General features: G+C 30.8%; 10 protein-coding genes across 10 annotated transcripts; 5 read left to right on the top strand and 5 right to left on the bottom strand.

The window, feature by feature from the left end:
• Window positions 1-896: 896 nt before the first annotated feature.
• On the top strand, window positions 897-1,898 carry cgd6_180 (hypothetical protein; the record flags this gene model as incomplete). The annotated part of the gene is made up of 1 exon (XM_625357.1): window positions 897-1,898. The coding sequence occupies one exon, from the start codon at window positions 897-899 to the stop codon at window positions 1,896-1,898; it is 1,002 nt and encodes a 333-aa protein (XP_625357.1).
• A 565-nt stretch (window positions 1,899-2,463) lies between these two features.
• cgd6_170 (synaptobrevin-like protein, possible) lies at window positions 2,464-3,407 on the top strand (the record flags this gene model as incomplete). The annotated part of the gene is made up of 3 exons (XM_001388257.1): window positions 2,464-2,494; window positions 2,589-2,872; window positions 2,955-3,407. 3 exons carry the CDS (start codon window positions 2,464-2,466, stop codon window positions 3,405-3,407), a joined length of 768 nt encoding a protein of 255 aa, XP_001388294.1.
• A 142-nt stretch (window positions 3,408-3,549) lies between these two features.
• cgd6_160 (hypothetical, possible apicomplexan-specific protein) lies at window positions 3,550-5,622 on the bottom strand (the record flags this gene model as incomplete). The annotated part of the gene is made up of 1 exon (XM_625356.1): window positions 3,550-5,622. The coding sequence occupies one exon, from the start codon at window positions 5,620-5,622 to the stop codon at window positions 3,550-3,552; it is 2,073 nt and encodes a 690-aa protein (XP_625356.1).
• A 580-nt stretch (window positions 5,623-6,202) lies between these two features.
• On the bottom strand, window positions 6,203-7,087 carry cgd6_150 (synaptobrevin'synaptobrevin, adjacent duplicated gene'; the record flags this gene model as incomplete). Its single annotated transcript, XM_625355.1, has 1 exon — window positions 6,203-7,087. One exon carries the CDS (start codon window positions 7,085-7,087, stop codon window positions 6,203-6,205), a length of 885 nt encoding a protein of 294 aa, XP_625355.1.
• A 726-nt stretch (window positions 7,088-7,813) lies between these two features.
• On the bottom strand, window positions 7,814-10,597 carry cgd6_140 (possible Na+/H+ and K+/H+ antiporter with 12 transmembrane domains, duplicated adjacent gene; the record flags this gene model as incomplete). The annotated part of the gene is made up of 1 exon (XM_625354.1): window positions 7,814-10,597. One exon carries the CDS (start codon window positions 10,595-10,597, stop codon window positions 7,814-7,816), a length of 2,784 nt encoding a protein of 927 aa, XP_625354.1.
• A 1,017-nt stretch (window positions 10,598-11,614) lies between these two features.
• On the top strand, window positions 11,615-14,230 carry cgd6_130 (possible Na+/H+ and K+/H+ antiporter with 12 transmembrane domains, duplicated adjacent gene; the record flags this gene model as incomplete). Its single annotated transcript, XM_625353.1, has 1 exon — window positions 11,615-14,230. One exon carries the CDS (start codon window positions 11,615-11,617, stop codon window positions 14,228-14,230), a length of 2,616 nt encoding a protein of 871 aa, XP_625353.1.
• A 334-nt stretch (window positions 14,231-14,564) lies between these two features.
• cgd6_120 (disulfide-isomerase, signal peptide plus ER retention motif, putative ER protein) lies at window positions 14,565-16,010 on the bottom strand (the record flags this gene model as incomplete). The annotated part of the gene is made up of 1 exon (XM_625352.1): window positions 14,565-16,010. One exon carries the CDS (start codon window positions 16,008-16,010, stop codon window positions 14,565-14,567), a length of 1,446 nt encoding a protein of 481 aa, XP_625352.1.
• Window positions 16,011-16,809: 799 nt separating this feature from the next.
• On the top strand, window positions 16,810-17,679 carry cgd6_110 (conserved protein with signal peptide and transmembrane domain or GPI anchor signal near C-terminus; the record flags this gene model as incomplete). The annotated part of the gene is made up of 1 exon (XM_625351.1): window positions 16,810-17,679. The coding sequence occupies one exon, from the start codon at window positions 16,810-16,812 to the stop codon at window positions 17,677-17,679; it is 870 nt and encodes a 289-aa protein (XP_625351.1).
• Window positions 17,680-17,795: 116 nt separating this feature from the next.
• Window positions 17,796-18,782, bottom strand: cgd6_100 (leucine rich repeat (LRR) protein; the record flags this gene model as incomplete). Its single annotated transcript, XM_625350.1, has 1 exon — window positions 17,796-18,782. A coding segment is annotated over one exon (987 nt), but the record flags the coding sequence as incomplete, so codon positions are not given.
• Window positions 18,783-19,302: 520 nt separating this feature from the next.
• cgd6_90 (hypothetical protein with 5 transmembrane domains) lies at window positions 19,303-21,642 on the top strand (the record flags this gene model as incomplete). Its single annotated transcript, XM_625349.1, has 1 exon — window positions 19,303-21,642. One exon carries the CDS (start codon window positions 19,303-19,305, stop codon window positions 21,640-21,642), a length of 2,340 nt encoding a protein of 779 aa, XP_625349.1.
• Between the last annotated feature and the right edge of the window lie 555 nt (window positions 21,643-22,197).

Genomic DNA, 22,197 nt, shown 5'->3' with positions numbered 1-22,197 from the left:
CTAAGTTTAACTATTATAAATATTTAATATTGCATGCCAAATTATTTGTGTGGTAAGCCTACCAGTCAATTATAGTGGGGGGCAGTGGGGGCTAATTTAAAAAAGTGCAAAAGTGCAAATTTTGGGAACTTGTTTTTTAGAAGTAATTTCTAAATAATGAATTTATAAACTCAAATTTGATGATAAGAATTTGAATAATAAATAATTCAATGAAGTTTAAGATTAAGAAATGATACAAGTTTAGTAAAATTGAAGAAAAGATGTTTTTTAAAATTTTTTTTTAGAAACAGTAGCAATGATTATAATAGTAATAATAATAGCAACCTTCATATCATCTTTATTTCCTATAAAATTTTCTACAAAGCAGTTTAGGCTGATTTTACTTCAAATTCAATATTTTCTCTAGTTTTTAAATGTGATTAATTTATAGAATTTAATGGAGTTTGTTTTGGCGCCAAATGAAATATTATTTTCTTAGTAATTATATTAAATAATTACGTGTATTATTAAGTTTTTAATTTTTTTTTAATTTAACGGAAATTAAAGAGGGCTGGGAGTTGGAAGGAAGGGAATGGAATATTGAATTATATTTAGGGTAGAAGTGAATACACTATTGTAAAAAAAAGGATAATTAATAAGCTTACAAATAATTTTGTTGTGTGAATAGAAACAAACAATATTGAAAAAGGAAAATAGGGGAATAGTAAGAAATAAGGGAAAGCAGAATGAGTTCCGTAGACTCTTTAAATATATATTTAAAGATAATTGACCGTAAGTTGATATAAACTGAATTGATTTTATTTTGAATAATGTAATTATATTAATAATTCGCAATTTTTTTTTTTTTCTATTAAATAGGCACAATTGAGAAATCAAGAGGATTGCAAACCCCTGAGATGCTTGAACAATTAAAACTCAGGTGGATTTCAAAGTTAAATGATTTGTGTTTGGGTGTAACAAAAGATGAGAAATCTGATCGTAATCAAGAATGGGTACCGACAGAGATGGAAGTTATTGCTCCTAAATTGGATGGGGTTTTACCTGTTAAAATTGAATCAGTTCCGAAAAAATCCGATATTAGTGAAATTAGTAATAATATTAATTATGGCAATATTAATAATCATCATAATGATAGTATTAGCGAGTTTAACAGTAATGAAATCATAGTTTGTGACAATCGAATTAATAATAAAAGATTTAGTGAGGGATCACTTCAAAGTATTCCAACTCCAATAATATCTTCTAAAGAAATGAGAAATGTTAACGAGTTAAATATTGAATATGATTTTTGTAAGATGGTTTCTAAGAAATCAAAGTTAGATGATTCAGATTCAAAATATGTTGGAAATGAAGATGAAAAAGACATAGAAAAGGAAGAAGAAGAAGGTAAAGAAAGAAATGCTTTTTTAGAAGAAAAACAAAATACAACTTGTGAACAATTCAATACTGAAAAATGTCAAAACTCTAATGGAAATGAAAATAATAATAATGATGAATTCGAGGATGATGAGTTTGGAGACGCATCTTGGGATGTAGTTGCACCAAGCGAAAGCGAAAGTACTAAAGATAACCTAACAGATAATTTTCAGGAACAAAATAAATCAAAGTCAAACAACCAAAATAGTACAACAAATGGTCAGATCAGTGGAAACAATGATCATTTTGATGAAGAAATTTTATCTGACCCTGGATCAGATCTTGAGAATGTATCTGACTTAGACGATGAAGAACCTGAATGCAGTGACGTCATTATTGGACATTTTGAAAAAGTTATCAGACCATATACCAGAAAAAAAAACCAAAAAGGAAAATGGAGAGTCAAACTGAGAAATGGAATCGCTCAAATTGCAAATCAAGAAATCCCCTTTGATACTTTAATTGGCGAATTCGAATTTTAATTTCCTCCATATTTATTATTTCTCAAGTGTTTAGGCGGGGCACTGTGTGGAAATGACCCATATGACAAAGTGTTAAATCTAAACTATTTCACAATTCAAACAAGAAAAAATTGTGTTAAATTATCGCAAAAAATATATCATGTAAATATTTCTTTTGTAGCTATTTCAGTTTAAAGCATTGACTATTTGTCCTTACTGTACATGGCATCAATTCAATGAATTAGGCTTGAATAATGCCAAGTACCTAATAAATTAAATATATCTTTTATATTAAATGCAGTGCTACCTTTTTACTTTGAATTATGTTTGAAAATATTTAATAAACTTGTTTTGATTACTAATTAAAACAAAATTAAATTAATTAAATAATTATTACTCATTTTATTTATGCATTGATTTATTATATTTTAATTAAAAAAAAAAAAAAATTCAACGCTGACGAGCCATCACTCGATTTAATATTTAATTAATTTGACAATTTAATAATGAAATATATTGAAAAAAAATTTTGAACCTTTTGAATATATAAATTAGTTTTTTTCTCATTTTGTTTATTATGTAAAAAATGTCAATTATTTACAGTCTTGTAGCTAAAGGTACGTTAAGGTCAAATAAGCTTGAAAGTCAATTTTGAACTAAATTTATTATTTTTTTAAAAATATAATTAATTCAAATTAATTACGTATTCAGATAATGTGGTATTGGCAGAATATACAGAAAACACAGGAAATTTTCCATCAATTGCAAGATTTCTCTTGAAAAAAATAAATAAAAGCTTAAATAAACAATCTTATACATATGATATATATTGCTTTCACTTCTTAATTTATGAGCCAGGAGTTATATATATGGCAATGACAGATAGATCTTTTGGTCTAACTATACCTTATGAATATTTATTAGATATTAGATCAAAGACTTTACCGTTTGTTGAAATGCTTACAAATCCAATAACTTTAATATTAAATGGGGTTGTTGCTCCAATAATCAAAGAAAGAATGGTAAGTAACATTAATAATATATGAAATTACAAATTATTATTTAAATATAACTTAGATTTATTGGAATTGTCCAGAAAATACAGAATATGATATGTTAGCAAACCAAATTTCCACAATTCAAAATGTTCTGATTGAAAATATAGATATTCTATTGGAAAGAGGTGAAAAGTTAGATTTACTGGTTTCTCAAGCAAAAAACTTGACAATGGAATCCAATACATTCAGAAGACAGTCTTATAGATTACAACAAAGTGCTGAATGGCTTCCTATTAAGAGAATTATAATGTTATTTTTAGCAGGAACGTTTATATTGAGTATTTACATTATCCTTGCATTCAATTGTGGAGGATTATTTCTTAATAACTGTATTCATAAATTCCCAAATAATTACATTCCTGAACCTTTTATTAATAATAACGATGACGATAAATTCAACGAACCAGCTTTTAGAGAAGTAGATGAATTTATTAATGAATTAAACACTAAAAAAAAGCCAAATGAAACTTGAAAATATACAAAAAGATCTATTTGAAAGATGATATAGATATAACTTAAATACTACTTTCACAACCAATATATATATATATATATATATATATGATATTTATAATATAGAATCAAAACTAAATTTGCTATATTCCCTAATATAATTAGTACTTGTGAATATTTTTTATTGGAGAATTAATCTTTCTTTTATACTGATCCTGAGATTGAAATCCTTGTAATCTGAGAAACCTTTTAAACTTTTTAATAGGAAATAAAGCTAAACATTCTTTAACATTCAAAGATATACTAAGTTCTGAAACTTTACCTACAGTACTCTTCTGAGGATGGATAAGTATTTCAAGCTTACTAAATACTGATTCTGGCATATTAGTTAATTGTGAAGGAGGATCCACAACTGGAACTTGAGTACTATATACTCTAGAATATGAACATAATTTCAATAATCGCTTAGATTTTGAAGAAACTACTCTTCTATCATAAAATGATTTGGATTTTGGGAAAACTAAACTAAATACTATTTCGCCATTAGTTTTGTCTATAACAGAAATTCCTGCTTGATATAAACAATTTGTTTTGATAAAACTAGAATTTGGATAATTTCGTCCAAAATATACTCTTAATTCAACAAAGTCCATGCTTTTACTTTCAATAAATGGTTCCAAATCTCCATATAAATATAAAGGAATACTTGCTCTTGTATCCATTAATTGTAGCTCAATATTATAATATGATCTAGAATATTTATTTTCGTTGCATTTAAAAGGTATCGAATACATAAATTTTGGTTTAAAACTTAGAAATGAAGGTACCCAATATTTTGTTTGTTTCTCTATTGATGGATTTGATTCAAGATGATCTTTATAGGATGATACTGATGATGATGGTAATAATGTAAGATTGCCTTCGAAAGGATCAAATTCATCTTCAGAGAGAAACAATGATTCTTGAGTTGATATATTATCATATTCACACTCAATATCAAGCAAATTAAAGTCTGAATCTTCTTTTGAATTATATTTTTCTGTTGATAAATGATAATCTTCTAAATGCATATAATTTTCTTCTATATATTCAACAGTATTACTACATGTATGAATGTTTTCTTTGAATTGAAAATTATCAATAATATTACATCTCTCCGAGTCCTGAATACTCTTTGTTTGCTTATTTGAATATAAGAAACTTTTTGTATTTGATGAAAAGTGATTCTTGAGATTTTCTAAGATGAACACTACTTGTAAAGTAATATAAATAGTAATTCTAGACAATTGTTCATTAATACTCATTTCAATTCCAGCAAAACTACTCAAACTGGATAGGAAGTAATTAATTCCATTTAGATTTGAAATCTTGGTACCATGTTCAAGTATTAAAGTCTGATAATTATTGGAATTTTGGTGAATTCTATCATCAGTTTTATGAAATGGATTTTTATGATGATATAATAATAAATGATCATCTTCATTGATTATTCCCCAAACTGCAATATATTCTATCATTAATTGGCCTATATCCCAATAAGGTATATCTTCTATCTGAAATTCTGATTTTAAGATGATATTTTGAGATGTTATTGAAGTAATTTCCATATCCCATAAATACCCCTTGCCTAATCCTCCGAAATCTAACTCAATTCTATTAAAACTTGTGAACTCTGTAGAATTTGTATCCTTACTATTAATATGATCTTTAGAATTTTGCTTATTTATAGGCCTGAAAGGATATGTCAAAGCTTCAGAAATATTCCTAGTATAATCTTGAATGAATTTGTTAAAGCCAATATTTCCTTCGAAATTGGATGAGTTCTGGATTGAAAAATAAGAATTAGTAGGATTTAACTCAACCTTTAGCTTAACTAGCAGATCATGTAGAACTTTATTCATTTTTTTTTGATTAATTAATAATGTTCTAAGCTCAGAAGTAGTCAAAAACTCGAAATATTCAAACCAACTTTTTATATTTCGTGAATGAATGATATTCTCAAACTCTTTGTCTTTGGTATCCATAAACATTTTATCAGTCAAAACTCGAATTAAGTCAAATCTGAGTCCAAAAATATGAGTTGAAGCTCTTTTCCAGTATCTTATAAAAGTACCTCCTAAGTAATTACCCCACTCCACACTTAAAAGTGCTAACTCATAAACATCTTCATAATCTAAGTATTCTACCAGTACCTCATAAATTCCAGAATATAATATACACGAAATATCCGACATATGTTTTACCGTCCACAAATTAATCTTTCCTGCCTCTTATACCTTAATTTCTTGTTTTATTTCCACACATAAATTAGAATTAATAAAATATAATAATTTGTTCTGGTTGATCTGAACTTATTTTGGAAAAGAAAGAATTAGAAATGGATTAGTGAGTTTGCATATATTGTATCCATTAATATCAATCCTTGCTTCCTTTAATCTCCTGAAATTCTTTTCCTTTTTTGGGAAAATTTGAATTTTCAGATGTACTTAGTCCGGGCTTGCCATAATTGTGTGGCGCCGGCGCCAGCACGCATCTTAATTTTTATATTAATGATTTACTACGTGAACATAAATTACTGAAGCAAATTACAATTTTTCGAATTGGTGAGAAGAGCGAGAGAGAATTTTAAAAGGAAATAAATATTTCCGTGAGAAGTTATATAAATAAGCTGACATTGTAGCTTACAATAGATTAAAATAAAAAAGAGGAATTATTACTAGATTAACAAACAATTAAATTATATAAATAAAACAATTTGATAATTTAAGACTACAGATTGAGAAGTCTATTTAACTTTAATATAGAAATGAATATTTAGTTATTGCTAATATTAGAAAATCTCTCAGTCTTTAGCATATCAGGTGGTAGGGAATATAAGTCAAGATTTTTGTTGGCGTTACCATTAATTTTTGTTAGGTAAACACTCTCTAAGTTAGGATTATGAGAAATTTGGTTACTATTAGGAACGGAATTTGGAAGTAAATCCTTGTCTTTTTCGCGTCCTAGTATTTCATTAGTGTCAAAATAGTGCTTATTCATACTATAATTTCCAATCATGTTAGAGACCTGGCTGTTAACTTGATTCTTAGGGACCATATTTCGGTATAAGAGTTCATTACTATGGTCAAAATGAGTCGTACTCAAGTGATTTGAGTTATTTAATGTTGAACCCGTTAATACTGATGAGCCACCAATCATATTCTTGTCATTTGGAAAATTTGAACTATTTTCTATTGGATACTTCCAAGTAAGTTCCAAAGCCTGTAACTGAGCAAGTTCCTTCTTGTTTCTTTCCAAATCCATTGAGATGGAAGAATGGATAACCCTAACAAACCCATATTTACAAGTATTAAATATAAATGAAGGGCTGCTTGTACTAATATTTAAAATAGAATCTTCAAGATTCTTAATTCTCTTGTTTCTTTCTGAAATTTTATCAGGATCTTCTGAAATTCTATTAGATTTAATCTCATCAACATAAAATGTATGATAAGGAAGCAATCTTGCAATTGCTTCACTTAAATTATCAAAGTGCCTTTCAAATTCTGTGGAATCAGAAATTACTAATTTTCTATCCAAATAGTCAGCATCCCTAGTCCTTTTTCTTGCTGTTGCCAGCTTCTTCTCAAATTCTTCCAAATCCTTATAGAGATTATATTGCTGTGCCTCCTGATCTAATTCATTAGATTGAACTGACATTTATATTGTTAACATCCAATGAAATCCACAAATATAAATATACATAGATAATTTTATATTTATATATATACAATTAATTATTCAAACAAAATTTCTTCAAACTATTCTTCAGCTAATGATCGCTCAGGATATTCTTTTATTTTGATGACTTCTTTTAACTATTCTTCTAAATATACAAAGTTTGTTAGTAAAGTTTTCTTTGATACAAGCACTAATGCCCACACAATAATCAGTTGCAACTCTAATATTAATTATTTTCAGCTTTAGTGATAAAAGTATCAAACTGTCTTGGTTTTCACTGCTTTAGCTAATTAATCAAATTCCTACCTTTTAATTCTCTGATCCTAATTCAACCTTATTTATCTCCTTGCCTTTCTTTTAGATTTTTAATTATTTTTTTGATTGAATTAAATATTATTCAATAAACTTTTTTATTTTTGGCAGGCTTCCCGCCTAATTCCCTATTATATTACCAGGAATTAATTCGGTACCGCTTTTAGCGCTTAGCCATCTAAAGGTAAAATTCAATGCAATTTACAAAAAAAAAGTTATACATGTAATTAAGAAAATACTAAATAAAAAAAAAGTTCCTACTTGATTTTTATTTAAAAATCATCGCTTAAGATTTTCATTGTTAATTATACAATACTCTATATGGATGCATTCAAATTAATATAAGTATTATAAAAATAGTTTAGAATAAAAATTGACTTTTTTATTGTATTCTTAAATTGATTGAGTCTCAGCACCTTGTGAAATGAATGCATCAAGGGCCAATCTTTGTTGTTCAAGTATATCAGTAATTTTCTCTTCATCTTCTTCTAAAAGCACACCTCTAGAAACTTCAACAGAAACAATCTGCTCTTTAACATTGAGGAGCATATTTGTCGCAATTATTGCAAGGCCTAAAACATAGTAGTTAGTGAATTGGTCACGTAGTCTGTGTAGCTCTTGTTTAGCTTGAATCATACGTCTTTTGTATGAATCTAATAAAGAAGCACCCAAAAGGCATTCTACTTCAAATCCACCTGCTTTCATAAGATCTTTGTTAGCATTTATAAAAGCAAATAAAACTTCCATATCATGAAGTATCTTTTCAAAATCTGATTGCCACATATTGAAGATGAAACCAGGTCTCTTTGTTGATCTTAAATCACTTCTAATTGATTCCCATTCAACTGTGAATGGGCTAGTCTTTTCTTCAGGGCTTGCGTGATTTGCCTTATTTATTGCCTTCTTTAAAGTTAAAAGCGATGTACCAGAAATTACGTGTTTACGGAACATTAAGTCATAGCTTTGCCAGCAAGTATTGAAAACCATATTACAGACTAAAAGCTCTTGCTCTGCAAAAGTATGTAAAGATCCTGTAGCCATAAGTAAAGGAGCAAATGTAGGACTTCTACCTTTATTTTCATCAGATTCCGTATGGCATAATAAGTTTCCAGAAACATTATTAACTTGAGTTGCATCGTCGTATGTATGTCTCTTATTTTGTCCAATCTCCTCTTCCTGTTCTGTTTTAACCAAAGGAGCAGATTCAGAATGTGATCTCTCCTCTTTAACCATCGAGGAAGTATTTCCAAGCAAGGCTGAGCACTCAGCGCTACCTGAGCTCGAGTTTTCAAGTTCTGGAATTGGATTATTTTCTGGCTTCCTCTTATTCTTAAAGCTAATAATAGATGCACTTTCATCAGGTTCTAGTCCATTATTATGATCATCTAATGAAGGAAGAAGGCTTCCTCTTGCACTAGAATCCACAGATGGCTGACTCTTTGCCATCTTAACGGATGTTGCAATAATATTCCAACACCTTTCATCAATATCCAAACCATCTACACCAACTAAAGCTGATCTGGACCTTTCTCTTCCTATGCTACCTCCCATACTATTCAAGTGGTTAAATTCATCTTCACCATTTTCAACATCTACTGCCATACTACGATATTTTGAGTAGTCCTCTAGTTGTGATTCAATACCCTTAACATTCAATCTTGCAAATACATGTGGTGGAGGGGTTAATAGTATGTGTAAATCGCCATAAAAATCAAGATATCCATCTTTAAGCCTTGGAACTAGTAAATTAGCTGCATCTAAAGCATTCGTATGATTACCAAAAAGCCAGTGGCATTTAAGCTCCTCAAATGCTTTCATATACTCATCATCTATTCCTTCCATAACCTTAAGTAAAAAGGCTCTTCTAAAGTTTTGTACAGTATAGATCTTTAGCTTCTTATATAATGTCTCCACAGTAGTGCCATTAACTAAAAGAGATAATGAAACTGCTCCTGCAACGTAAAATGCTACTTGAGATCTTGTAGAACCTGGTACTGAAGTATCTCCTTCAAAGACCATAGCTAAAGCCATGGAAACTCCACCTCTTAAACCTCCATAAATAAGAATTACGGCCTCCTTGAAGGATAAGTCTGATCCAACCTTGTTCAATAATGGTAATAATGTTGCTACCATAATTCCTCTAACAATATTCATAGCAATATAAACCAACACTAAGTTAATCCACATTCTTCCATCTGACCAATAAGGTCTGAAGATTCTCATACTTACAACTCCTGATAAAACAAAAATGAGATGGTTTGCTAAGTGAGCAAAAATCTTAACGAAATGAAAATGGGATTCCTGAGCCTTTGGTCTGAAACATGTTGGGCCCCAAGCAGACATAAATAGTCCAAAAACTACAGTAGCAAGTACACCAGATGTACGGAGCTCATCAGCTATAAAAAAGACAAAGTATACAGAAGCTGTAACACCAATTACCTGGACTCCACCAAGTGCCTGAGCTGCTCTTAACCAGACGGAAATAAGGAATCCGAATACAACTCCAACAGCAGGACCTCCAATAGCTAGTCTAATAAATGTCCAGATATAGTGGCTATAAGATGACATACCAGATATAATAACTTCTCTGAAAACTTCAAAGAAAACTACAGCTGCACCATCATTAAGTAATGATTCACCATCTACAACAGAAGCTAACTTTTCAGGTGCATTAAGTTGATGAAGAGAAGCTATAACTGCAACAGGATCTGTAGCTGAGAGCACTGAACTGACTAGGAAACATAAAACAAAATTCATACTTGTAATGAACTTAATTGCAAAAGCCAATAATACCATTGTTAAAATTGCTCCGGGGCCTGCTAGAAGTAGAGCTGACGGGAGATTTCTACTAAAGACATGAAAGTTTAATGTTGCTGAAGATTCATATAAAAATATAGGCAGTAATATATAAAATATAACGTTTGGATCTGTCCTCTCAACAATTCGTACTCCCTCAGCCAATGTGCCTAATGAAAATGATTCACATATATAACTTAGAAACATCCCATAACAAAACAAAGCAACTGTTGTTGGGGGTTGACGAACAAATACTACTGACAATATCCATTCTAAGAGTGCCGATCCGAGCAAACATGTACTCACAAATCCAACAAGTATCGGCACTCCTCCTGCCTCATGCGACATTATTACATCTGCCACAGCTGATAAACCTGACATTCTCTCCAATCAACTATCAATAATGTATGGTTCTTCTAATTCCAGTTGTAATTTATTACCTATTGTTTACTTACTCTAATCTTTTTTTTTGTCTAAAAATCTGCTTTATTCTCATATAAAAAGCCTTACTTCACAATGCCGCGCAATTAATGGATGGCGGGACACCTGCACCTATTTTACCGCCAATCCTCGTCCTGTCCTGATTTACTTACAGCTACCGCAATCACTTTGCAAAAATTATAGTTTTTGGAAAGTTTGCATGCTGCTGAAGATTTTATAATCTCAAGTATAATTTTGAATATAAAGAAAGTCTTGTAAAATATTAGAACGTTCCCCCTCACAAAAAACTTTCTTAGTTTAAGCTTTTTTTAATTAATTGTTATAGAACCACTAGAGTTTAATCTTGCCTTATTCCCTCTTTTATGTGCCCGAATATCCACAATAAAATCTCACAGAATTGATTCTGAAAACACAAAAAATTACTCTATATTACCTATTTTATCATCATCCTTTCCATTATCCTTCTTCCCCTTTCTTATCTTGTTTCTTTTAAATATTATCTATAATAAATTACTTTTTAAAATAACCCGCCACAACTATTTTTATTTGGACTGTCAAAAAAGAAAAGCTAAGCTGAAAAAGGAGAAAATTGGGAAAAAATCAGAATATAAATCTTTCAGAAACATTCCAGAAAATATATACTAATTTAAAAAGCTTTAAAGGAAATCTTTTAGGCATTACTATACAACATTAACCTTTTTTCTGGTTAAATTAATATTGTTTTTATTATTAACATTACTATTGTTATAACAAAGGTACAGTAAGAAAACATAGATTTCTTACTGGAATATTAAAAAAATTATTGTTTTACATGTACATTCTACATTTTTGAAACGAGCCAAAAGCATAAGTACAAAGAAATCTCTTATACTTCATTCCTAAAACCTTGCTGTATTTGCTGGAGCTTTTTCTAACCCATTTCCATTCTCTAAATTGTCTACTTTTCAATCTAAATAAATGGAGAATAATAACATTTTTCCTCCTGAAATTACAGGAGAGCAGGTTATGACGGTGGTATGCTTGTTTGGAATATGTGCACCATCTTCAGCATTTTTGGAATCATTTTTTGGTCATAGGACGATATTTAATGGGAAAGTTCGTCTGCCACTTAGTGTTGTATTATTTGGGTATGGAATTATGATGGATTATGTACTCAGAACCTTCAACTTTGGTATTTTCAGTATGGCAATCAAGCATGCAGAGTCCATGCATCCCAATATTATATTCTCCGTTCTGCTTCCGATATGCCTTTATGAGTCATCTTCACAGCTTAATTACCATATTTTTAAGCGTAACCTCATCTCTTCTGTCTTATTAGCGCTTCCAGGTGTTATCGTATCAATGATTCTGACTACATTTTTCATGTATTATTTTGTTGGAGGAATTTTTGATTGGACATGTTCACTTTTAATCAGTTCAATTCTTTCGGCTACTGACCCTGTCGCTGTTATTGCGTCTCTTCACCAGCTTAATGCTCCTGATAAGCTTGCTTCTTTAGTTGATGGTGAATCACTATTGAACGATGGAGCTGCTGTTGTTTTTTTCCAACTCTGCAAGAATATACTTTTGAATAGGTTTTTGGAACCTTCTTTAATTTTGACTTCCGGTTGGATATTTATTAGATGTGCTTTGGGAGGTCCCTTACTTGGATTTCTTTTTGGATGGGGAGTACACCTATTCTTGAAAGTTGCACAAGCTACAAATGATGTTCAAGTTTTTATTGCAATCTCGATAGTTTATACTCTTTTCTTCCTTAGTGAATTAATCCACTCATCAGGAGTTTTAGCTGTCGTTACTTATGGGGTTTTTATGTCTTCCAGAAAAGCTGCTCTATTTAAGCCTAAAGCACAGGAAATACATAACACAATAATTCACTTTGTTGGAAAGCTTGGGAACCATATGATCTTTATGTTGGCTGGGATTGTTAGTGCAAGACTTTTTAGACCTTACATTGAAGACACTAACATGCTTATGAATCTTTTCTTGTTATTTGCTGCCATTTGTGTCATTCGAGGAATTATGGTATTTATATTATCCCCACTACTAACTAGAATTGGATACGGGCTAACTATTAAAGAGGCCATAATTTTGATTTGGGGTGGACTTAGAGGAGGAGTCTCTCTTGCTCTTGCAATGAGCTTGGAGTCTGAAGATTATATAGATCCAGAACTAAAAGGACAAATTGCATTTTATGTGGCAGGTACCGTATTATTAACATTATTAATAAATGGTACAACTGTAGAATTTATATATAAGAAGCTCCAGTTATATACGACTCCAAAATTCCATAGAATGTTTTTTAAAAAAGTAATGAAATCCATTAATGAGGAATATAGATTGGTCATTAATGACCAGATTCGTAAGCATTGGTTTTTTAATGCTCATCCAGGATTACTCGAACTTTGCGATACCTTTATACCAAATGTAATAGATGCTAAAATGACAGAGACTGGAGAAATCATACTTTCTAGTCAACTTTCTCAATATACATTTATTAAAAATATTAAATCAACTAATATACAATTAATAATGCAGGATCCAACAGCTCCCATTGGGCATGATTCAAATAAGTATTTGAATCAAAGAACCTTATCATGTTTAACTAGAGATGAGGAATTTGAAGACAGGTTTATCAAAGAATTGGACATTAATAATACTCAAACCGAAAGTAATTCTTTCAAAAATAGCCCAAATAATTTATTAAATGCTAAGCCTGAAGAAAATCAAACAATTCTTTTAATTAATTCAGTACCCGTTTCAAATTATAAAAGTAATAATGATAACTCTTCTATTTCAACTTTGAAAAGAGAAAGTATAACTTCTGACAACTCTAAGATTAAAGTTGGTAGACATGTTTACATTGGCCAGATGGTTTTGAGTACTGTCTGGCAATCATATGATCTTCTTTTTAAGAATCACGTAATTTCAGGTGCAGCTCTGGTTGTGCTTAAGAAAGCAATTTCAAAAGTTTTCTATTCCTGTGAGGAACTTAATTTGCCAATTCATTTTGCATTTTCAAGCGAATGGGATTCTATTCGAAGTCAGCTTTGGATATGTAAGGAAAATCTATTAACTGATACAAAAGCTCTCTCTCTTTCAAGTGAGTTGCTTAATGAATACAATCAAAAGAACATTTCAAGTACTTTTTGTTTACCTTCTTTTATTAATTATTATAGAAATAAGGTAAAATCAAAAAATCTCTTTTTAGATATTGAAGTTCTTTTTTCATTTATTACAGCTAGAGTTGATCTATTAGAACATGATTTCCAGGAACTTCAGTCTTACCTTGGCCCTTCTAGTATTCAACTTTTCCAAAACCAAATAATTGAGGCACAACAATATCTCGAATTACTTTTATCTTACTCTCAAGAGCAATACAGCATTGCTATTTCTCATATTTCAGTTAACATACTCTTTAATGCTCTCAGAGATTCAATGAAGGTACTTGTCAAATCTAGACTTTTATTAGAAGAAGATGAAGAGAAACTTCTAGCTTTGTGTGAAGACAGGAGGTTTATTTTCAGTTCCTCTCTTTCTAGAGAAGTTATTAATGAATATACTCCAGAAAACTAGTTATGTTGCCATAAATTGTAATTCAACTTTCATTTGATCGATAAAAAAACATTTTATTATATTTCAAACTCAAACAATGATTAGTATTACTACTAATATTACTTATGATTATTTTACCCAATGGTTTTTCATCAACGTTTATCCAAATATTCATTGTATTCAGGTATATACAAGTAATTTATATGTAATGTAATTAGGTGACAGATGTATAAAAGATGCAAATTGTTAGAAAATTTTAATCATAGAAACAAGTAGTTTGAGATCAATTAATAGTAATTACAATAGTATCTTGTCCTGTCTAGTTGCTAACTACTTAGATGACAAAAAAAAAAGTTTAGAGTTCGTCACGAGATTCCTTTTCTTGAGGGAAGGAAGAATGTTCACTGATGAATTCCTTGAAGGCCTCAACAGTTCTCTTTCCATCATAAGGAATTGGGGTTCTAGTTCCGGCCTTGACGAACAAGATAGTTGGGAAGGCTCTTGGACTGAAACCTTCATATGGGATATCGTTTTGTGGTCCATTGATCTTTGCAATCACAACCTTGTCGTTGTCCTTGTACTCTTCGCCGAGTTGGTTGTAGATTGGCTCGAGGTTCTTACAGTGTCCACACCATTGGGCATAGATTTCCAAAAGAACATCCTTGTCACTTCTGAAAACAATTTCTTCGAAGGTCTTACCAACAACAACAGTGACTGGACCAGATTGCTCAGCTGGGATTGGCTCAGACTTAATGCTGAGTTCGTGCTTGCCTTCAGAAACTTGCTTCATAAATTCCTTTAATGGCTCAACAGAGTCGAATTTAGCTGGACCATACATGTATCTAATTGATGGAACATTGACACTTTGGATAACCAAACCTGGGAATTTCTCAATTAAGAGATGTTGAGTAGCATGGGAACCAAATTGCTCAGTATCAAGGAAAACAAAGGCATACTTTTCTCTGTAATCAGCTGCAACCTTTCTAATGTTTGAAGCATACTTGGCGAAGTCCTCGTTAGTACCACAGAACCAGGCAGTATAACCTTCTCTTGACATATAGAGGGAGTAGTTCTCAGCACTAATTGCAGAGAACAATGGTACATTCATTATGGATATCTTGGCCTCCAACTCTTCAACAGTCTTTGGCATTGGGAGAGAAACTGGCTCCTCGTCCTTGTGTAATACCTCGAGCTTTTGTTCACCTTCTTGGAAGAAAGCAATGAAAGCATAGTTGTGCTCGCGGTGACCACTAGCAACCTTCTCGAAGACAGCATACTCAGCTGAGTCCTTAGAGGTGAATCTTCCAACAAAGGCTGAAGAAGAAGAAGCGAAGATTGTCTTGATAGCTTCTTCTGATTCAGCAACTTGGACTGCTGGTCCGGTCAACTTCTTAATATACTTGATGAATGCATCCTTGCTTCTTGCTCCTGAATAGTTCTGAACACTGTCAATACCACTGAAGAATTTGATGGTTGGGTATCCGCTCACACCATATTGTTGTGCAAGCTCCATATTTTCAGTTGCATCAACACTGCCACAGTGTACTGGGGGAGAGAGCTTTGAGATTTCAGCGCATGTTGCCTTGAATTCTGGCTCTAAAGCAGTACAATGGCCGCACCATGGGGCAAAGAAAGTAACAATTACGTGTTCCTTGCTCTTAATGAAGTCTTCGAAGTTGGAGGAAGTTAAGGAAGTAATGTGTTCTGAAATGAAGTGAGCTTCATCTCCACCCAAGACTACCTTGGAGAGACAAGAAAAACCTAAAAATGCTGCTGAAACCAAGCTTCTAATTCCGATCATTTTTTTTTGTTTTGTAATTAAACGAAACTAAATATAAACTAACTGGCGTATGCCACTTTTTAAAAAAAATATCAATACCCCTCAATACGCACTTTGACCGGAATCTTGATATCCTGCCAATGATATATATTACTTTCTTTCCATTTTACCAATATCTATAACTTATTATGTCTCTTTGTCTCCTTTGTCAATTTATCACTAACCCCCTCACTCTATTAATTATTTCCCCACGTAGTATTGTTACCGCCAAAACCTGAGTGTTGTTGTGGCGGGCCAGGAATTAACAATATTCTAATAATATAAATTAAGCTATATGAAACAATAAATTCTAAATAACTATTAATAAATATCATTCATTATTTATTCTGATTTCGGATAGTTATATCAAAGCAATTAAATCAAGTCGCTTTTCCTATAAACGCTTCTCAAGTGAACATTCTTCTGAACTGATCTAATGCAGTAACAAATCAAATCTTTCTAGTTTTCTAATTTATTTTAGATCTTATAGTTTCCTCTATTTGTCTTAATTTTTGGAATTTTAATAATTTTGTGTGCACTAACTAATTCTATTGAGAACACTGGGGGTGCCCTAACTTTAAAAGAAAACATATCGAATGGTCTAAGAAAATTTACTTGTTTTACTTATCCTTCTTAGTTAAAGACTTGTTTCCCCCTTAAATAAAAACCCTGATATCTCCCTAACAGTGTGCAAATTGACTAAAATGGCGGTAAACTATTATTCTGAAAGTATATCATAAAATTAATGTACTAGAGTTGTTAATCTCATTTAAACCTTTGTATGCTCGTACAGATGAAACAAGTTTCATTTGTGTTATTGTTTTGTTTGTTTTTTTATCAACTAGATAAATTACATGCGGAAGTCATTTACGCCGTGAATTGTGGGGGTCCAAGGTATTTTTCAAAGTCAGAGAATATTTTATACGAAGAAGACAATGGATATAATGGAGGTATTAGTACAGATTCAGGAAAACAATTATCTCCATTTCCTTACGTAGAAGATGATTTTGTATATCTATCAGAAAGATATTCTACAGATAGAACATTGCAATATATGCTCAATTTAAATAAATTGACGCCTGGTGTATTTACAATAGTATTAAAGTTTAGTGAAATCCACTTTAAAGAGCCCGGAAAAAAAGTCTTTAGTATTGCTGTTGGTAATGTTATATTTAAACAGTCTTTTGATATATATAAGGAAGTAGGATTTGGTGTACCAATGGAGGAATACATTGAGTGTACTTTTGATGGTGAAAATATTTCATTAAATGGAATGAACATAACCCAGGGATATTCAAAAGAGGAGAAGCTACTGATTTTAGCAATGTTTAAACAGGAAGACAATCCCAAAATTAATGCAATTGTTGTTTACAAAGGCAGTAAAGACGAAATCCCAAAAATTCAAAGACCAAAGCCAAAACTTTCTGTGGAAAGTATCTTACAAAAGATTAATAAGGAGGGTCAGAAGCCTGATATTATTAACAATCAAATATATCTTATAGATGAACCTCTTTTCACTGTTAAAGAATTAACTGTTACTGACTCTCTTTATAATTTAATTTCAACTATTCCTGGAATAATTATTTCGTTAATCATTTCAGTAGCAACTCTAAGAATAGGAGTAATACTATCCAGTCATCTATCTGATTAATCACTCTAAAGTTAGCAAACGAAAATTTTTACTGATTAAAATTTAAGAATAAAGAATTAAACATTTTGACTAAAGATTTTAACCTTTTATCATATAAACTAATTATCATTTAATATTTAGACTTTTTTAATAATCTTTTTATTTAAAGAGTTAGGTTTTCCTGTGCTAAACTTCTTCTTATTTTCGTTCTTAATACCTTTTTTTTTATTTATTCTTTTTTTATCATTTGATTTGGAAATAAAACTACCATTCAACGAATCCAAAGATGGCAATTTTTCTTTAATCAAATTTAAAGTCTTTATTGAATTTGAATTATCACCCTCGGTACCTTCTGCTATAATGCATGGATTTTTAGAAATATTTAATGACTTTAATTTTGTCAAACTTAATAGAGGATCAATTTCAGTAATAAAGTTATGTCCAAGCTCAAGAATCTTTATATTACCCATATAAGTTATGTCTGAAGGCAATGAAAGAATTTTGTTATTATTGAGCCTTAGCTCCTGGACCATATTAAAATTTAAGCTAAATGGAAATTGTTTAAGACAGTTATTCGATAAACTCATCTTTTTAAGCTTTGGACAATGATTCTTAGGATTCTCAATTTCAATAGCCTCATTATGGGATAAAATGACCGTTTCTAGTTCCTTAAAATGGCTTAAATCTGGAATATATCTTATTTTATTATGATTAGCGATTAAAACCTTAAGAGATTTTTGAAGTCCTGGGCTCCTACACAAATTTTCTATTGACTTGATACTATTATTACTTATATTTAAGATTTTTACATTCTCAAGATTACAAATTTCATCTACTGAAGTTAAGTTATTATTACTAAGATTTATATCTGTTAAGTTCCAGCAATATTTAAGAAATGAAACAGATTCCAACTTATTTTTTGAAACATCTATTTTTCTCAAATTCTTTGCTTGTGTAAGCTCATCAATACCTGTTATCTCTAGTTCCCTCAATTTTAATTCCTGAGAACCTAATATATCTCCATTAGGGACATACTTTGAGAGTTCAACTATTGATAAATTTTTACTCATTAATTCGAAATAATAATTACTGAAATCAACAAATACCTTATATTTATGTTTATCTCAATAAATCTGTACCTCTTTCTCTGAATTAGACTTAAATTATAAATTTACTTTATTTACCCAAAATTGTTTCAAAGGGATATTTGTTTCTTTGGTACAAAGATTCTGCTTCTATAATGATATCCTTGCACAACTAAAATTCCAAATTTCTTACAAATAAAAATATCCACTAATTCAAATGAGCTTAAACTCTAATTAAAACCTAAACCTTATCTTCTGAACCTATTTCTATTTGCTTGACTCCCCTATCTTTCTTTCACATTTACAAATTACAGCCAGTAATGCATAAAGACCGATAGACAAGACGTGGCCGCGTTGAATTTTTTGGGTATAGGATGACAATAACGAAATAGGATATAAAAAAAAAAAGTATTTCACAAAAGAAAGGTGAGAGCTCCCTGTATTGAATAGGAGTACAAAGGAAGGAATTAAAGAGAGAAGCTTATCAGTGTAGAAGCTGCGCTTAAATCATAAATAGTGCAATAAACACAAAATAAAATTTAGTTTACGAGTAGATTATATGTTGAGAAAGACTGCTAATAAACATTCGGAAAGTAATGGAGAAAGTAAGAGGACCTCTGTATCCAGTAAGGGCTCAGAGGAGTTCTTCAGGTCCCCTTCAGTTGTTGGACAAGAAATAAAGAAGGAAGAGGAGGAGGAGGAGGAAGAAGAAGACCCACGTAATATATGGTTGAAATTATTTCTACCAGATTGGTCTCCTTTAGGAGGGTTTTTGTTAGTAATAGTTTCTGTTGGAGCCTCAATCACGTATTTGAAAAAGATTGGTGATAAAAACCCATTTACTTACCCCTTTTTTATTCTTCTTTTGGATGTATTTACTTACATTATAATAATGTGCTTGAGGCATATTATCACATTATATACATTATCAAGGTTTGGTGAAGGAAGATTTTTTGCAGCGGTGTCTGGTTCTCTCGATCCAGAACTAGTATATTGTATTTGGTCAACATTATGTTTAGTATTAACAATGGGAGAAATGAATGCAACAATAGATCCCATATCAGGTGTTGAACCAATTCATACATATACTTTAAAGTGGTTTGACAATATACTACCCTCTTTAAAGATACCAAAGGTACCGTGGGATCTAATTCAATGTTGTCATATTGCAATTTTGATTATGACTGTAAGAAGACTCCTGCTTGCAATTATTACATTTTATTTTAGGTTGGATTTTATTATGAGTATAAATCCACAAGTCTCCCAATTTTTAAGACAATATTCACTTTTGAGAAGAATAGATACAAAACTTTATTTAATTAAGCCTCATATTCAGAAGAAAGATTTTCTCTTATATTCAACAGGAATGGAGTTGCCCAACAAGTCCAATTTCCCTCAAATTGACAATCAAAAATCACCAAATAGAGTGACAACAGGTAATATACCCAATGTACCCAGTATGCTTATGGACTATAACATTGATTATACGGCAAAAAGCTCATCTGAAAACTGGTTAGCTCTTCAGTTTATTAAACAATATAATGTCTCTATTTACATTGACCATGATAAATATGAAATTAGAACCAAACAACAGGCAAGAGACTTTGCAAAGATTATATTTTATGATATCCTGCAACATCTACATGCTATTATGCTCTACCACTACATTGGAGGGACAGATCATGTTAAACCTCAAAAAGAACCTCCATTAAGGTCCGACACATATTCAATAATAGGAGATGATACATTCTGCCATGCACTTATAGATTTTGAAGAAAGACATGATTTCAAAGGTACAGATTTGAGAAATGTAGATTATTTTGAAAAGAAAAGTTCGTCCGATACCCTATTTAGTAAAAGTGGTTCAAATCATCAAAAGAGCAATAATCAACAAAAAATTGTAGAGGAGCAACAGACTGATAATAATTATTCCAATACTAACAATAACAACTCAAGTAACGAAAGGTCTCAAACTCAAGCTGATAATAAAAATAAAAACCAATCTCTTCCTACTACTCTTCCAAACTCAGTACTTGATATTCTATACGATAAACCGCTTGGAGACTTGATCAAACAAATTGATACCGCAAGGCGTGGACAAATTACTGAGGAGGAGTGGGTTAGATTTTGTGTTGGCATATATGATAGTAGAAAGAAGATCCTACGTGCTGCATCTAGTCAGGAAGGTATTGTTCAAGTTTTTAGGAGAATGATTTCTATCTTTTCATGGTTCTTTACGGGAATTGTAATTCTTTTAATGGTTGGAATTAACGTCAATACATTGGTTATTTCTGGAGCTGCTATTATTTCATCCCTTTCTGTTGGTCTCTCTTATATATACTCAAATTTCTTTTCTGCAGTAATATTTGTAATATTCCTCAATCCATATAATGTTGGTGATAGGATTAGAGTGAACAATGGTGGTGCCATGATTGTAAAGAAAATCGAAACATTTTACACAGAGTTTCATACTGTATTTGAAGCACCAGTACTTATTCCTCACTCTTGGTTATCTTCACAAATGATATACAATGAGAGTAGAAGTAAATGCTGTTCTTCTGAAATCCAATTTTTAATTTCTGATACTACGTCTCCATTCTCGATAGAAGCATTGGCTACAGCTGTACAAGAATATATTTCTGTCAGACCTTCAGAATTTGTTGCATCAAATTTCTGGTGTGGTATTAATGCAATTCAGCCAGGGCATTCAGCTACTGTTTATATGTGGATCACTAATACAGACCCATTTCATAACAGAAGAAAGCTTTTAATAAGCAAAAGTAAACTACTACTATTTATATTACATACTTTGAGACAACTTGGAATTCAATACACTCTGCCAGTTAGTAGAGTCAGAATAGAAAATGAATTCAATAATCATTTTTCTATTAGCAGTTAGTTTGCCACATTTCCATTATTTTGATATGGAATTTAGAGTTTGTCCCATATACTATTGCTATCGAAATACCATTTGCAAGGCAATTAATTCAGATTTTTTTCATATAATTTATTTGATAAATTTATATTTCATTAAAATTGTACTTAAACTACTATTTTTTTGGTTAGAATAATTTTATGTATAATGATTACTTTTAATTTTCAGCCTAAAATATAATAGTGCAAAATGTATTTAAATAAAGTTAAAATTTTCAATCTGAAAACATGATTTTTTTTTGTGCCTATGATCCCTAAACAAACTAGGAAATTGAATTACGGTTAATAGTAGGATTTTGTAATGATTTTTTGTTCAAAATTATCAATATTTTTTCTTATATTTCAAAATTAAAATATTAATCTACATTTGGAAAAAATAATGGGCGCCAAACTGAGAATTGACAAATTGTCATAATTACCTGAAGTTCAAGTTTCACTACTATTACACGGATTAAAAAATAGGGATTAAAGTTTAAGTAAATAGTTTATTCCAAAGAGTGTAGTATCTGACAGGGAGGAA

Source organism: Cryptosporidium parvum, chromosome 6 (assembly GCF_000165345.1).
Source record: "Cryptosporidium parvum Iowa II chromosome 6, whole genome shotgun sequence".
Classification (NCBI taxonomy): Eukaryota; Apicomplexa; class Conoidasida; order Eucoccidiorida; family Cryptosporidiidae; genus Cryptosporidium; species Cryptosporidium parvum.
This window is presented reverse-complemented; position numbering and strand designations above follow the sequence as displayed.